Source organism: Heptranchias perlo, chromosome 11 (genome assembly GCF_035084215.1).
Source record: "Heptranchias perlo isolate sHepPer1 chromosome 11, sHepPer1.hap1, whole genome shotgun sequence".
NCBI classification, from domain to species: Eukaryota; Metazoa; Chordata; class Chondrichthyes; order Hexanchiformes; family Hexanchidae; genus Heptranchias; species Heptranchias perlo.
Genome location: NC_090335.1, coordinates 39,218,909 through 39,234,338, shown reverse-complemented (window position 1 = coordinate 39,234,338; position 15,430 = coordinate 39,218,909). Strand labels below are relative to the sequence as shown.

General features: G+C 43.1%; 1 protein-coding gene across 1 annotated transcript in view; it reads left to right on the top strand.

Moving 5' to 3' along the window:
• The first annotated feature begins 6,542 nt into the window (after positions 1-6,542).
• The window catches only part of LOC137326938 (T-cell immunoreceptor with Ig and ITIM domains-like), a 43,881-nt gene continuing 34,993 nt past the window's right edge, over positions 6,543-15,430 (top strand). The window contains exon 1 of the mRNA XM_067992314.1: positions 6,543-6,630. Coding sequence (XP_067848415.1) covers positions 6,591-6,630 — 40 coding nt within the window. The 5' untranslated portion in view covers positions 6,543-6,590. The remainder of the gene's footprint in view (positions 6,631-15,430) is intronic.

Here is a 15,430-nt window from a genome sequence, read left to right as displayed (position 1 = left end):
GAAAATCTTCTCTCCCGACCGACTGTAAGTAAACAGAATTTGGGTAGTCTCAATTCAGTTTCTAATGGGTATGAGTCCACAGTACAAAGTATTACATAATTCACGGCTATAATTGGCCGTAAATGGTAATCTCACTCAGAAAGATGACTGAGGATTGCTATTACAAAATGGAAATATTATTGCCGCAGTATGAGCTTCTCGTCTTAGACTACAGTGTGGAACAGTACAGCTCACCCAAGCTATACCTGATCTTGGGTGCATTTCATTTTCACTAAAAAATGTTCTGTTTCTCAGCACTGACTTCCCTCAAGCTGATGACTACAAACCACACCAAAGAGGGGATAAACATCAGTTTGCAGATTACAAAGTAATTGTTCTGAAAATGGTAGCCAGTTTGTGCAACATTACTGCCATTAAGTCTATTTAAAATACTGCACTTTGGAATCTGGTTATTCAGTGACTTGCTTTTGCGATTCTAAAAGATAGTGATGGGCTTCTGTACATGTTAGACACCTGGTTGGCCAAATCGAGGTATTTACAATAGGTTAACATGGCAAAATGTCCTGGTTATATATATTTGCTCTGTCTTCATATATTACATTAAATAGGATACCACTGTATATGGATTTGACTCTGACTTAAGCCTTGGGTAAACATTTTCACATCATTTATGGAAACACTGGGCCAAGTTCCATGACAAGAGTGGCAAGCACAGGGCACAGTGGCTTCACCTGATCAAGGCTGGGATCAGTGTTCTTACCGGGGGAGTAACTATTGTTGTGGGAGAGAGTTTAAACTAATATGGCAATGGGGAGAGAAAAAGAAAATGAGGAAGCGGAAAGGAGAGTAAAATGAATAAGGAGTTTCAGAAAGATAAAGAAATAAAGCAAAAAAAGAACAGATCAGAGGAATGAGGGATAAAAGTGAGTAAGATTGCCAAAAAAACAAAGGCGGATTGAATTGTATGTACATAAATGCATCAAGTATTGTGAATAAAATTGGTAAGCTAGAGGCACAAAGTGCTATGGAGGGTATGATATAATATCAATAACAGAGACGTGGTTCAGGCTAGCATAGGACTGAGAGCTGAACGCTCTCTCACAAAGTATTCAGGAGGGATAGGGAAAAAGTGAGGAGTGGTGGCAGTGTTAATCAAAGATTCCATTACACCACTAGGACTTAGGGATGATATGGGGTTGATGCAAAAGCCGAATCTATTTGATTAAAGCTAAGGTATAAGAAAGGAACTATCACTCTATTGGGAGTATATTGTAGACTGCCAAACAGTGGAAAGGAGGTAGAAGAAGAGATATACAAACAAATTGGATGAAATTGCAAGAACAAGGCCATAATAACGGACCCAATGCCTCAAAAAGGGCAATTAGGGATGGGCAATAAATGCTGGCCTCGCCAGCGACGCCCACATCCCATGAACGAAGAAAAAAAAGTCCACAAAAACAGGAATGATAATTTTTTATGAAATGGAAGAGAGAAATAATCTAGAATATTCAATACATTTGATTCTGTTTGACTAAATTATCCAATTTTTTTTTTATCTTTCTCTCTCAACTTTTGGTTACTATATTTTTGTCCTTTTCAATTGGTCCCATTCTTTGCCTGAGAGGGAGGCCAGTCACTACTTCCTTTCCACTCTATCTAGGCCCCTCATAATTTTCTACACCTCAATTAAGTCTCCCCTCAACCTCCTTTGTTCCAAAGAAAACAACCCCAGCCTTTCCAATCTTTCCTCATAGCTAAAATTCTCCAGCCCTAGCAACATCCTTGTAAACCTCCCTTTCTAGTGCAATCACATCTTTACTGTAATGTGGTGAACAGAACTGTACGCAGTACTTTAACTGTGGCCCAACTAGTGTTTCATACAGTTCTTGCATAACCTCCCTGTCTTATACCCTATGCCTCGGCTAATAAAGGAAAGTATCCCATATGCCTTCTTAACCACCTTATTCTACCTATCCTGCTACCTTCAGGGATCTGTGGACAAGCACTCCAAGGTCCTTCTGCTCCTCTACACTTCTCAGTATCCTACCATTTATTGAGTATTCCCTTGCCTTGCTTGCCCTCCCCAAATGCATTACCTCACACTTCTCCAGATTGAATTCTATTTGCCACTTTTCTGCCCATCTGACCAGTCTATTGACAGCTTCCTACAGCTTTCTTCCTCACTATCAACCACACAGCCAATTTTTGAATCATCTGCAAACTTCTTAATCAAGCCCCCTACATTTAAGTCTAAATCATTGATATATACCACAAAAAGCAAGGAACCTAGTACTGAGCCCTGCAGAACCCCATTAGAAACAGCCTTCCAGTCACAAAAACACCTGTCAACCATTACCCACTGCTTCCTGTCACTGAGCCAATTTTGGATCCAACTTGCCACTTTTCCTTGGATCTCATGGGCTTTTACTTTGCTGACCAGTCTGCCTTGCTAAAATCCATGTAGACTACATCGAATAGGTTACCCTCATCAATCCTCCTTGTTGCCACCTCAAAAAGTTCAATCAAGTTAGTCGGACACTACCTTCCCATAACAAATCCACGCTTTCTGTCCTGACTAATCCGTGCCTTTCTAAATAACGATTAAAACTGTCCCTCAGATTTTTTCCAATAATTTGCCCACCACCAAGGTTAGGCTATCTGGCCTGTAATTAGTCGGTCTATCCCTTTCTCCCCTTTTATTCAATGGTACAACGGTAGTAGTCCTCCAGTTGTCTGGCACCATGCCTGAACCCAGAGAGGATTGGAAAATGATGGTCAGAACCTACGCTGTTTCGTCACTTGCTTCTCTTAACAGCCTGGCCTGACGATTTATCTACTTTCAAAGATGCTAATCCCCTTAATATTTCCTCATTCACTATGTTTATCCCATCCAATATTTCACACTCCTCCTCCTTAACTATAATGTCTGCTTTGTCCCCCTCTGTTGTGAAGACAGATGCAAAGTATTCATTAAGAACTATACCCATGCCTTCCGCCTCCATACACAGGTTACCTTTTTGGTTTCTAATAGGCCCTATTCTTCCCTTAGTTATCCTCTTGCTCTTTATCTATTTATAAAACATCTTTGGATTAGAAAATCTGTACTTTCTATCTCTCATGACAGTTCAGCTAAGATCAGGAATTCGTCATATGGAGGTTTACAGGCATGAACCTCACAGCACTACAAAATGTGGTACTCTGGCTTTTTAGTCAACATGTTGGTAAAATATTTCCTTTCAATAATTTTACCAAAAAAAATCAGGTATAATTTTGTACCCAAGCCAATTTTTTCCACTAAAATTATTGCTGTGAGGACAGGACAAAGAGAAAAGGAAGATTTTTTTCTTTGGAAGAATTTCACTCTAATGTTATTTTTTTTAAAATACCTATTCAGGCAAACCCAACTCGGGGATTAACAATTAAAATGTAGGTAATCTCAAATCAGTCTTTGCCTAAGAGGGAAGCCAGTCACTGCTCCCAGACTCTGCTCTCAACTAGTCATAAAGAGCACCACTGTTCCTCAAACAGTAACCATTTCATCTTGTGAAATCTCACAAGGATGAGGTACTTCGGTGCAACAGTTTCAGTTAACTGTGGCCACATGCACGTAGGTGTGGGCTGCTGTACCACATGTGGACAAGTGTCACCATCCCATACGGAAGTGGAACACTTGCCTCTGGCAATTTCAACACTCACATTCTCTAGGTAAATAATCAATTAGTTAAGAAAGACATAAAATTAAGAACCAAACTGAGATTTCCCATGATTTTTAATAATTAAAGCTGTTGAATTATATTTGGCCTATTAGATTTTTGCAACTGCGCAACTATGGCAGTGAACTCCTGATTTGAATTTGTTAATGGGATCAGAGGCATGGGGGAATTGCAGAAATGAGTGTTCATATGAATCGGTAGTCCAAATTTTAACCTAATCTGCGCTATGGGAACAAGGCAGGTTTGGGTCAGACGCTCGTTTTATATCCCATCCCATTTTACTCTCCGTTGAAGTTAATGGAGAGTAAAATCAGAAAGGGTGTTAAATGGGCAAACGACTCAAACGCATCTCGTTCCCCAAGGAGGAAATATTAAGGGGATTAGCATCTTTGAAAATCGTCAGGCCTGGATGAAATGTATCCCAGGCAGGATAGGTTAAAATTGAGGCTGGTATGTCAACAGCCCAACTCTTCCCCCACCCCCCCCTCCAAATACATAAACAAGCTCGCTTATCCAAAACCATAAGAAATGGCACTCATTAAGATACCAAACGCTTTCTAGAAATTACATTCGCAATGTAGTACGGGTAACTTAGAATGTCAGGCATAACCTGTTGCTAGGGTCTGGAGGAAGTGAGGAAGTTTTCATCCTGAAGACTCCCAAAACTATGCCTGCCAATTACGGGAGCATGAAGCCAGTTTTTCAGCAATTTATTTTTTAAACTTTGCCCTTAGACACCACTGGTCTTACCTCTGACTGCTTATAGGACCAAGGGACTCCTGGAAAATGTTGGTCCCTACCCATTGTGAGAGCTTCTTATGAGCACATACGGGTTTCCCAATGGGCATACCTTTGTTTGCCATTATAATGGTAGAGGATGAGAAGGAGCAGGAGAGAATGGAAGAAAAGTAGCATTTGAGGAGGATGCACCCTTCAAGATATCACCCCCCCGACCAAAGGATATAGAAGCAACATACGTCCAATGAAGAACTTAGTGCGAAACTAGGTGAGTGCGCTCTACTAAAGAGGCAATAGGGGAGCTGTACCAGCTCCTGCATGAGGACCTACAGCCACACTATTCTGCCCACACAGCTCTGTCTAAGACTATGGAGGTTACAACCTCAATCAATCTTTATAGCACCTGGCAGGCAGCCAAGGAGCATCTGTGAATTATCAGCTGAGGTGTCATCTGAGACGTTTCTTTCTGGAGTTCATCCAGCATCATGGAGCAGAAAATCAATGGATCACATTCCCGATTGCCCGACACCCAATCTTGGGTTGCCTCTGGCCTATCGTTCCGGTTCAAGGATTGTTCACAGCATCCAGTTTGTACCAGCAGGTTGGTGCAAACCCGTTTCTATGTATAACAGTCCAGGTGCTGCTACGCACAGGCTGCATTATCGGGCCCATTTCATATTTCAGTGCATTACAACAACACTAGCTCTGAGCTGGTCTTATATCTCCAAATACATGTGAAAACTGAATGGCAGGTTGCTTAAGAAGCTGTCTCAATCCACTCTCAGCAAACACATTCATTTTTGGGAAGAACAAAAATAACCCAAACACAGTTTCAGCCAGAAGCCCTAAATCTGCGACCAACAGAAACCAAAATCCATTGCTTCACTTTTTAATGACAGGAATGTTTTATTCTTTTAAGGTGAAATAGCACCACCTGATATGAGCTTACAGATACGTTAATGTCATCATATGTTCATTTTTAGTCTCCACAACACATCCAGTATGGCATATCAAACTTAAGGCAGAGAAGGTTAAGGGGAGACCTAATAGAGGTATTCAAAATTATGAGGGGTTTTGATAGAGCAAGTAGGGAGAAATTGTTTCTTCTGACAAGTGAGTCGGTAACCAAAGGTCATAGGTTTAAAATAACTGGCAAAGGGGAAATGAGGAGAATTTTTTTCACACAGAGGGTTGTTAAGATCTGGAACTCACTACCTGAAAGGGTGGTGGAAGCAGATTCAATAGTAACTTTCAAAAGGGAATTGGATAAATACTTGAAGGGGGAAAATTTGCAGGGCTATGGGGAAAGGGGAGGGGAGTGGGACTAATTTGATAGCTCTTTCAAAGAGCTGGCACAAGCACGATGGGCCGAATGGCCTCCTTCTGTGCTGTATCATTCTACGATTCTATGATTGGCATTATGCTGCTCTCTATTAGAAATTCCCTGCACTGTACCAAGGAGGAGTTACTCAGCACCCACCTCCCCCCACCTCCCAGAGACAACATGATTTCTGTGATTATCAGAGATTTGAAGTCAAAGCTTGTCTCTGGGTCTCCATGAACGGTAAAAAGAAATGTAGACAATGTGACACTTACAGAAAAAAAGAGAGAGAGGAAGTGACTGAGAAGCAGACAGAATGCCAGGCATACAGAAAGACTGAGAACAAAAGGAAAAAGAGAGACAGAGATACAGGAGTATAAATTTGTTTTGGGCAGAAACGGACGATAGAGAATCAGCAGCCCATGTTGCACTCTGCTCGATTTTATTTTCCATTGACTTCAAGACGAATTTATGCCTCATACAGAGAGAAAGACAGAAATGTGTAAGACTGACATATTTACACTCTTTTCAAAAATGTTGTTCGAGTGATACCACCTCAGATCAATTAGTATGAATTACAATTTAAAATAAAAAGAAAGGTGGACTTTCAGTTAAGGAAAAAATGAACTCAGTTGACTTTAGACTGGAATGCACAGGTGTAAATGTTAAGTTAAGGATATTTTGAACAGTCAGCACATGCAAACGTGTGGTTTCCTTTTCATCACAACTTCCTGTTACTGTTATTGTTACTGCCTCTTAAGATGCCCTATTCAGACATTTTGCTGTCAGAATAATTCTGAGAGTTTTTCACAAGCATCATGATAAAAGCAGTTGCTGTCTACTTGCTTATTGTGACTGGTAAGTCTGTCATTCTTACTGTGGAGGATATTATTTAAAGTGGCAGAGGAGTCATTTAGCACAAAACTGAGAAACTGTTCAGTGAAGCCAGTCAGGATAATACTGTTGAATTCAGGAACATCTCATAGACAGAAACTAATAAGAAACATAAATCTGTTTTCAAGCTAAGTACAGGTTTGCAGTAGAAAAATGTTTATAAATGTACTAGGCCCACTGTAAAACACTGTCTTTGGAAACTACATTGAAAGTGTGTTATTGAGAGGCAGATATATATGGTTTCACTAAATGGGGATTGGTATGTGTTGAACAAGGGACATGAGTAAAACATGTTTTATCAAAAATATGCCATGGTATAGTGTATCATACTTGCATTGGAGGCAGTTCAGAGAAGGTTCACTAGGTTGATTCCGGGTATGGAAGGGTTGCCTTAGAGGAAAGATTGAACAGGTTGGGTCTATACTCATTGGAGTTTAGAAGAATGAGAGGAGATCTTATTGAAACATACAAGATTCTGAGGGGACTCGATAGGGTAGATGCTGAGAGGATGTTACCCCTCATGGGGGAATCTAAAACTTGGGGGCATAGTCTCAGAATAAGGGGTCGCCCGTTTCAGACGAAAATGAGGAGGAATTTCTTCTCCCAGAGGGTCGTGAATCTTTGGAATTCTTTACCCCAAAAAGCTGTGGAGGCTGAGTCATTGAATACATTCAAGGCGGAGTTAGACAAATTTTTGATCAGCAAGGGAGTTAAAGGATATGGGGAAAAGGTGGGAAAGTGGAGTTGAGGTAAAAATCAGATCAGCTATGATCTCAGTGAATGGCGGAGCAGGCTCGAGGGGCCGAATGGCCTACTCCTGCTCCTATCTCTTATGGTCTTATGGCCTAGTGTATCACAAATGGCATTCTGCAGAATACACTAACTTCTATTTGCTATGAGTTCCTAAGCTCTAAGAAACAACCTTTCAGAATTTGAAGCCGTGATTTTTTTGTAAGTTTTGATTACCCAGGACTTGAAGTAACTATCTCTTTAAATTAGGCAGCACATTTTTGCCAGAGGTTATACAATCAATTACAATTTTTTGTTTTTTTCACAAAACTAGTAAGACTGATATCAGGAGGACAAAATAAGAAGTGATTGAAAACCTCTAGTAAACTTCTAATAGCGATTCGACTAGGTAGTATAAATAATAATTCTAAACGAAAAGGGAGTAGACTACTAGTCAGAAATTATGCTTTAGGCACTATAGGTAAAAGGAAATCTAAAGGATGCAAAGTAATTCAATCAGGAAAGAGAAATAAGAAATGTGTGAGATAAACAACATTAGAGCAGAAAGACAGGTTAGGATGTTTGGCCCAAATAAGCGTTCTTTATACAAAGGAGTATAAGGAACAAATTGAATGAATTGCAGGCGCAAATTCACCTTAGAGGGCACGACATGTTAACCATTACTGAGACATGGCTGCAAGACGGTCAGGACTGGGAACTGAATATACCAGGTTATAAGGTCTATAGGAAGGACAGGGAAACTGGTAGAGTGGGAGGAGTAGCCTTGGTGATTAAGGATGAAATTACTTCAATGTTAAGAGGGAATATAATGAGAGGTAAGCAGGCAGTGGAGAATAGAAAAGGATTTAAGACTGTAGTCAGATTTGTGTATAGTCCCCCTGGTAGCAGCTGTTAAGTGGCAGAATGTATAAATGCAGAGATGTAACAAGCATATAGAAAAGATAGAGTTTTAATGAGGGATTTTAACTGTCATATGGTTCGGATGAGCAGACGAGCTCATGACAGAAAGGTAGCAAATTTATTGAGTTTGTTCAGGACAGCTTTCTGCTACAACGGGCACAATTTTAAAAGAAATCGGCGGGTGCGTGGGGGCAGGGGGCGCAAAGAAAATCAGATTTTTTTGGAGCGGGCAGGAATCCCGGTTCCAACCCACCGAAGAATGTGCACGACCCAGAGTCATCTGGGTACATGCACCATTCCTAAATGGCGGGACGATATTTAAACTATTAAATCAAGTCCTTAAAGTACTTGAAATGTCCATAAATCCAATTAACAATGAAGGCAAGCGATTTTAACACTGCCTCAACATGTTTCCTGTGCTGTGTGAGGCACGCCATGGGAAAGTAGTCGTGTTTCAGCCGGCAGCCGTTTGGACATTTAAATCCCTGTTTGACAGATGGGGATAAAAGATCAGTTATTGCAGCAGGGCACTCAGTTCTCTCAGATAAACTTTTGGCTGGGAGATCTTTGTGTTCAGACTGAAAATTCTTGGATTCCACTCAGAATTGCTCTGTTTACACATATTTGCCAACTTTTCGGACCCCCTCAAACTGATATCACCAGGATGGGGAGTGCGATGGCTGCATTCATCACTACATCCGAGGATGAGAAATATCACCATCCTCGCCAGCCATGGCGTGCACTTCCACCACTTGTAGCTCCACAACACAGTGCTGCACCATAAGCACCTGCATAAGAGCAGAGAGGGCAACAACAGAAGGATCGCATCGCAGGAGGTACTATCTTCGTCAGAGGGTCTACAGACCAAGGATCAGCTTCCTGGACCTCTCTGAGGAGCAGTGCATATGGAGACTCAGAGTGAGTGGCCAGTTGGTTGCAGACATCTGCAGCCTCCTTCATGCCGAGCTGCTCCCAGCTGGGCCTGGCGGCATCTCATTACCTGTTGCTGTTGAACTGACCACTGCCCTCAACTTCTTCATCTCCGGATCATTCCACGGAGCCACCGGTGACATCGCAAAAGATTTATTCACGTGTGTGCGAGATTCCCTGGCAGCTGCGATTACTCGTTCATTCTGAGGGACTCCAACATCCCGGACCTCTTCCACGCATCGAGCAGCCTAAAGGGCTTGCACCAAGGGGACAGGAGATACCCCCTGCACCATTGGCTGATGACACCTATGAGGAACCCCATCAACGAGCAACAGAGTTGATACAATGACAGCCACATCGTCACCAGGCCTGTAATTAAAAATGCGATAGGACTGCTGAAGATGCGAATTTGATACCTCAATTGTTCTGGGGGAACGCTTCAATATGCACCAGCGAGAGTGGGTCGCATTGTAGTCTGTTGTGTCCTGCACTACATGGCGCAACAGAGATGGGTATCGGTTGATGAGGCCCAATGCCCTCATCCAGCATCCTAATCTGCAATGAACATTCAGGAGCAGCAGGAGGAGGAGGAGGAGGAGCAGGAGGAGGAGGAGGAGGAGGACAAACCCATGGGCAGAGCAATGGCTCACCTGAATGGCCAGGGAGTCACTCATGTGTGAACGGTTCTCGTAAGATCAGAAAGTGAGAAGAGTCCAGTTCTCACACCACCTGGAAAGAGCAGCGCCAAAACCAGCCCCCGTCCCCCACCACAAAACAATCCTGCAACTACACATACACCCACTGTAAAGTCACCCACTGGGTGGCATCAAGTGTCGCCTTTCATGATGAAGCACATGAAAGGGCGCCATCACAAAAGGCAGTCAAGAATGGGTAAGACGTGGCAGTAGTGGTGAGAATGATAACATTTAATATGACTTTCACAAAAACCAAATATAATGAAAAATATGACAGTCTGTCAGATACCCTTGTGTATACCCTTCGTGATCACAAATCCTTAGCCTTTCTCTTCCTACTACATTTTTTTTTATTCGTTCATGGGATGTGGGCGTCGTTGGCAAGGCCAGCATTTATTGCCCATCCCTAATTGCCCTTGAGATGGTGGTGGTGAGCCGCCTTCTTGAACCGCTGCAGTCCGTGTGGTGAAGGTTCTCCCACAGTGCTGTTAGGTCGGGAGTTCCAGGATTTTGACCCAGCGACGATGAAGGAACGGCGATATATTTCCAAGTCGGGATGGTGTGTGACTTGGAGGGGAACGTGCAGGTGGTGTTGTTCCCATGTACCTGCTGCTCTCGTCCTTCTAAGTGGTAGAGGTCGCAGGTTTGGGAGGTGCTGTCGAAGAAGCTTTGGCGAGTTGCTGCAGTGCATCCTGTGGATGGTATCCACTGTAGCCACTGTGCACCGGTGGTGAAGGGAGTGAATGTTTAGGGTGGTGGATGGGGTGCCAATCAAGCGGGCTACTTTGTTCTGGATGGTGTCGAGCTTCTTCAGTGTTGTTGGAGCTGCACTCATCCAGGCAAGTGGAGAGTATTCCATCACACTCCTAACTTGTGCCTTGTAGATGGTGGAAAGGCTTTGGGGAGTCAGGAGGTGAGTCACTCATCGCAAAATACCCAGCCTCTGACCTGCTCTTGTAGCCACAGTATTTATATGGCTGGTCCAGTTAAGTTTCTAGTCAATGGTGACCCCCAGGATGTTGATGGTGGGGGATTCGGTGATGGTAATGCCGTTGAATGTAAAGGGGAGGTGGTTAGATTCTCTCTTGTTGGAGATGGCCATTGCCTGCCATTTGTTCAGCGCGGATGTTACTTGCCACTTATCAGCCCAAGCCTGGATGTTGTCCAGGTCTTGCTGCATGCGGGCATGGATTGCTTCATTATCTGAGGGGTTGCAAATGGAACTGAACACTGTGCAATCATCTGCGAACATCCCCATTTCTGACCTTATGATGGAGGGAAGGTCATTGATGAAGCAGCTGAAGATGGTTGGGCCTAGGACACTGCCCTGAGGAACTCCTGCAGCAGTGTCCTGTGGCTGAGATGATTGGCCTCCAACAACTACTAACATCTTCCTTTGTGCTAGGTATGACTCCAGCCACTGGAGAGTTTTCCCCCTGATTCCCATTGACTTCAATTTTACCAGGGCTCCTTGGTGCCACACTCGGTCAAACGCTGTCTTGATGTCAAGGGCAGTTACTCTCACCTCACCTCTCTACTTCTACGTGGTGCATCCCCTGTGGTTGCAGCAGAGGTAGTGACAGGTTGCTCATGTTCATTCCCTGACTGCTTGGATACTTTCGGCCTACTCCCTCTGGGTTTTGAAGCCCGTGAGGACCCCTCCAAAGACTGCTCCACCTGCACCTGTGCAGGGGCAGAATTGGCCACCTGTAGAGGAGGCAGCATTGCAGGTACTGGTTGAAAGGGGGGCAACGGGTGAGATGTGGGAGCGCCTAGAGTGGCGTTTCCACTTCCATGTCCCATTTCGCCATCATCCCTCTCCTGGACCAGGCCCACATCACTCCTACCACTCTGCTGGAGAACAGTTTGGGGGACATGTATGATGCCTTGGAAACCCAATTGTAAAGTTTCCATCTGCCTGTTTAAGGAGACAGAATGTTGTTCACCGTGAGTCCGAATGGCCGTTGTCAGGGCCTGAATGGACTCATTTGAGAGCCGTGCTTGAAGCTCAATGAAGGCTAGCCTTCTCTCCATCGCAGACATTCCCGCAGTTCCATGCGACACTATCTCAGACATTTCAGCAGTTACATGCGACACTATCTCAGACATTTCAGCAGTTACATGCGACACTATCTCAGACAGTTGGTCATGTCCCTGTGACACTATCTCAGAGATTCCCTCACATACCTGTGCCGCCATTCCACTAATGCAGAAGTTTGACTCCTCCATCCTCTGGGCTATTGTGGAGAGTGTGCGTGGCACCTGTTCCAGTACCTCGCAAATGTGCTGCTGTCCCTCGATCATTATCCTTTTAAAGGACGGCCCCCGGGGTTATGCATCTGCTGAACAAAGCCTGGAGACGAGTGCGCCCACCGACACGGACTCTCCACAGCTGCCCCTGCCACAAGTGTCAGCTCGTGCTCATTTGTGTGTGGTGACTCACCACATGCCAACCCAACTAACTCACTGCTAGAACCCACCAAGGTGTGAGTATCTGCGCTGGTGGATGGCTCAATAAGATGTGATGGTGCGCCCTCAGAGGCTGGGAGCTCCTCTGAGGAATCGCCCTCTCCCATCACTGCTGTCTTTGAAGGGCCTGTAAGAGAACAGAAGGCAATATTAAGCATCATCACAGATGTGTCATGTTGCGATGAGCATACTGAGTCTTTCAACATGCCAATCATTGTTAACACCAATTCATGTTATGTGTGATGAATGTTAATGTTGCATCATCAGACGTTTGTGGGGTGCCAGACTCGTCGTCCCCGACGGACTGGCACCCAAGGGTGCGAATGATCTCTAGGGCCTCCTCCTCCACCTCTGTGAGGACACTATTTGTTGTGGCCCCCCTCCAGTCCTCGCCATCTCGTGTACATTTTGCACTCTCCTCCTAGAAGGGGAGAAAGTACGGACGTGTGAGTGAGTGAGGGTGAAGTGGTCAGCCGATGAATGCATTGCTTTGGGTGAGGCTGACCGTGAAAGAGGTGCATCAGAGGGTGACTATCAGACAGGGACATCACATTGGATGAGGATTGGGGTGAGTGTTAGTGGTGGGGTCACAAATGGGGAAGTGAGGAAGTGCTCAGGAAGTGAAGGTAATTTGAGGATGAGCCCTAAGTGGATGTGAGGAGTGATGTGATGGAGTAGTCTTGGTAGTGCAGAATGAGTTGGAGGGGGGGGTGGTGAGGGTGGCGGGTGATAGGCAACACAGAATGCAGGAGAATCAGTAACTATACTTACTTTTGCTGACCTAGTTAGGTCATTGAAACGCTTCCTGCACTGGGCCCAAATGCGGAATGTGTTGCTCCTGCTGGTGACCTCCTCTGCCACCTCGAGCCAGGCCTTCTTGGTGGCAGAGGCAGGGTGCTTCCTCCTGGCGGCCAGGTAAAATAGTTCCCTCCTCCTCCTCATCCCAAAATGTATCATCCCAAAATGTATCACTTCACACTTTTCTGCATTAAATTTCATCTGTCTTGTGTCTGCTCATTTCACCAGTCTGTCTATGTCCTCCTGAAGTCTGTTACTATCCTCCATATTGTTTACTACATTTCCAAGTTTTGTGTCATCTGCAAACTTTGAAGTTATACCCACTACACCCAAGTCCAGGTCATTAATATATATCAAAAAGAGCAGTGGTCCTAATACTGACCCCTAGGGAACACCACTATATTCTTCCCTCCAGTCTGAAAAACAACCGTTCACTACTACTCTCTGCTTTCTGTCCCTTAGCCAATTTTGTATCCACGCTGCCACTGTCTATTTGGCTCGTGTCAATTTTCGCCTGATAACGCTCCTGCAAAGGGGTGTTTTACTACATTAAAGGCACTATATAAATGCAAGTTGTTGTTGTTATACATCTCTCCTGATTTTTATTTCCATTGACTTCAATGGAAATGAAAATCGGGAGAGATGTATAACAGATGGCTGAGTCTATATCGCCTGTTTTACACTATCCCCAAAATTACCTCCTCTGTGTTGTGTTTAATATAAAGCATGTAGGCACATGTCAATTACAATATGCATATACACACAGAAGGACACTAATTGTACAGATCTATATCACAGTAGATTGATTGCACATGGTTTATACCATAGCACTGAATCCTTAGGGAATATAGTTCAAACGTTTGACAACCAAACATAGTTCAATTTATGAGTATGTGGCAGCTGCATAGTTTCTGATTATTCTTTTAGGAAGCTCAATGCAATATTACCTGTATTAATTATACCTATGGTGTCAATTATACACTTGACCAAAGTTTGAATTACACAAGGGAGCTGCTGACCTCCCAATGAAGTACTCACATTTTGCATCACTCTGTGGTATCTGTGCTGCAATTCAAGAGTGTGCATAAGGGAAAAGTTTATTCTCTCTTTAGTTCTTTATTTTAAATAATGTTTTTCTAAATGATTTCTTGTCTTTTAAAAATTTAATCAGAATTCAGAAAAAATATTTGTGGCATTTTGTAGCAGTGATTCCCAAAACACTGATTTAGGAGTGAAGGACACAATCTGTCAAGTGGCATCAGATTTGGTAATGCCAGTTTGGCTTGGCTCCCCGGAACACTGAATTGTGTTGTGATAATTCCTACCAGCACCACGGTGATTCTGCAATAATAATATTTTTGTACCAATGCAAAACACATGGCCAAAACATATACTTTGCATCAGGGCAAAATGTGAGATGTGGGCTTCTACATGCATTTTATGGCTTCCTTATAATCTATTCATTGCCTCATGTCTATCTGTGTGTTTGTTCAGAATGGGGCAATGGAGAAGAAAATAAAGCAGAATCAATACCCAGAGCCAAGATGCATATTCACTGCAATTTGTACAATGGTCTATCCATGGACAAATGGATCCTATTCAGACAAGTGCTCGTAGCTGTTATTTTGTAACTGTATTAGCATGTGTACCATATGGACAAAATGGGTAATTAAATGATACACTTTTTATTTTCATTTTTTTAAGTTTACATTTGATTGTAAGCAGATTATTATTTTGATCTAGACTGCTAAAAGTGTACATTCTCAAAGATGAACAAAATAGCAGTAAAGAATGAGAACAATTATGAATTAATATTTGAGTGAATCTACATAAATACAGAGCATATCTTTTAACAAATAACATTAAACAGAAATTAGATCACAGGAAAATTATCAATGCAGTTATGAATTAAAGAACACGGATAGTATTAACACTGACATTTACAAATGAAACATGAATGAATTAAACAATCTGGGAAGAAACAAAGAATAATGTAAACCAGATAAACTAAATGAAAATGTAAGGAAATGAGGCAGAGAATGAGTAGGATAAAATGCAATGGAAAAGGAAATGCTTAAAAAAGAACCAGAACTGTGCACCTGGCCACTCACTGAGACAATGTGCCAATGTTACGTATTTACTTATTGATCTGCTTTTTACTTTTATCTGTTTAATTGCATCATAACCAGTCAGCTTGATATAGAAGTCTAACTAGGTGCATG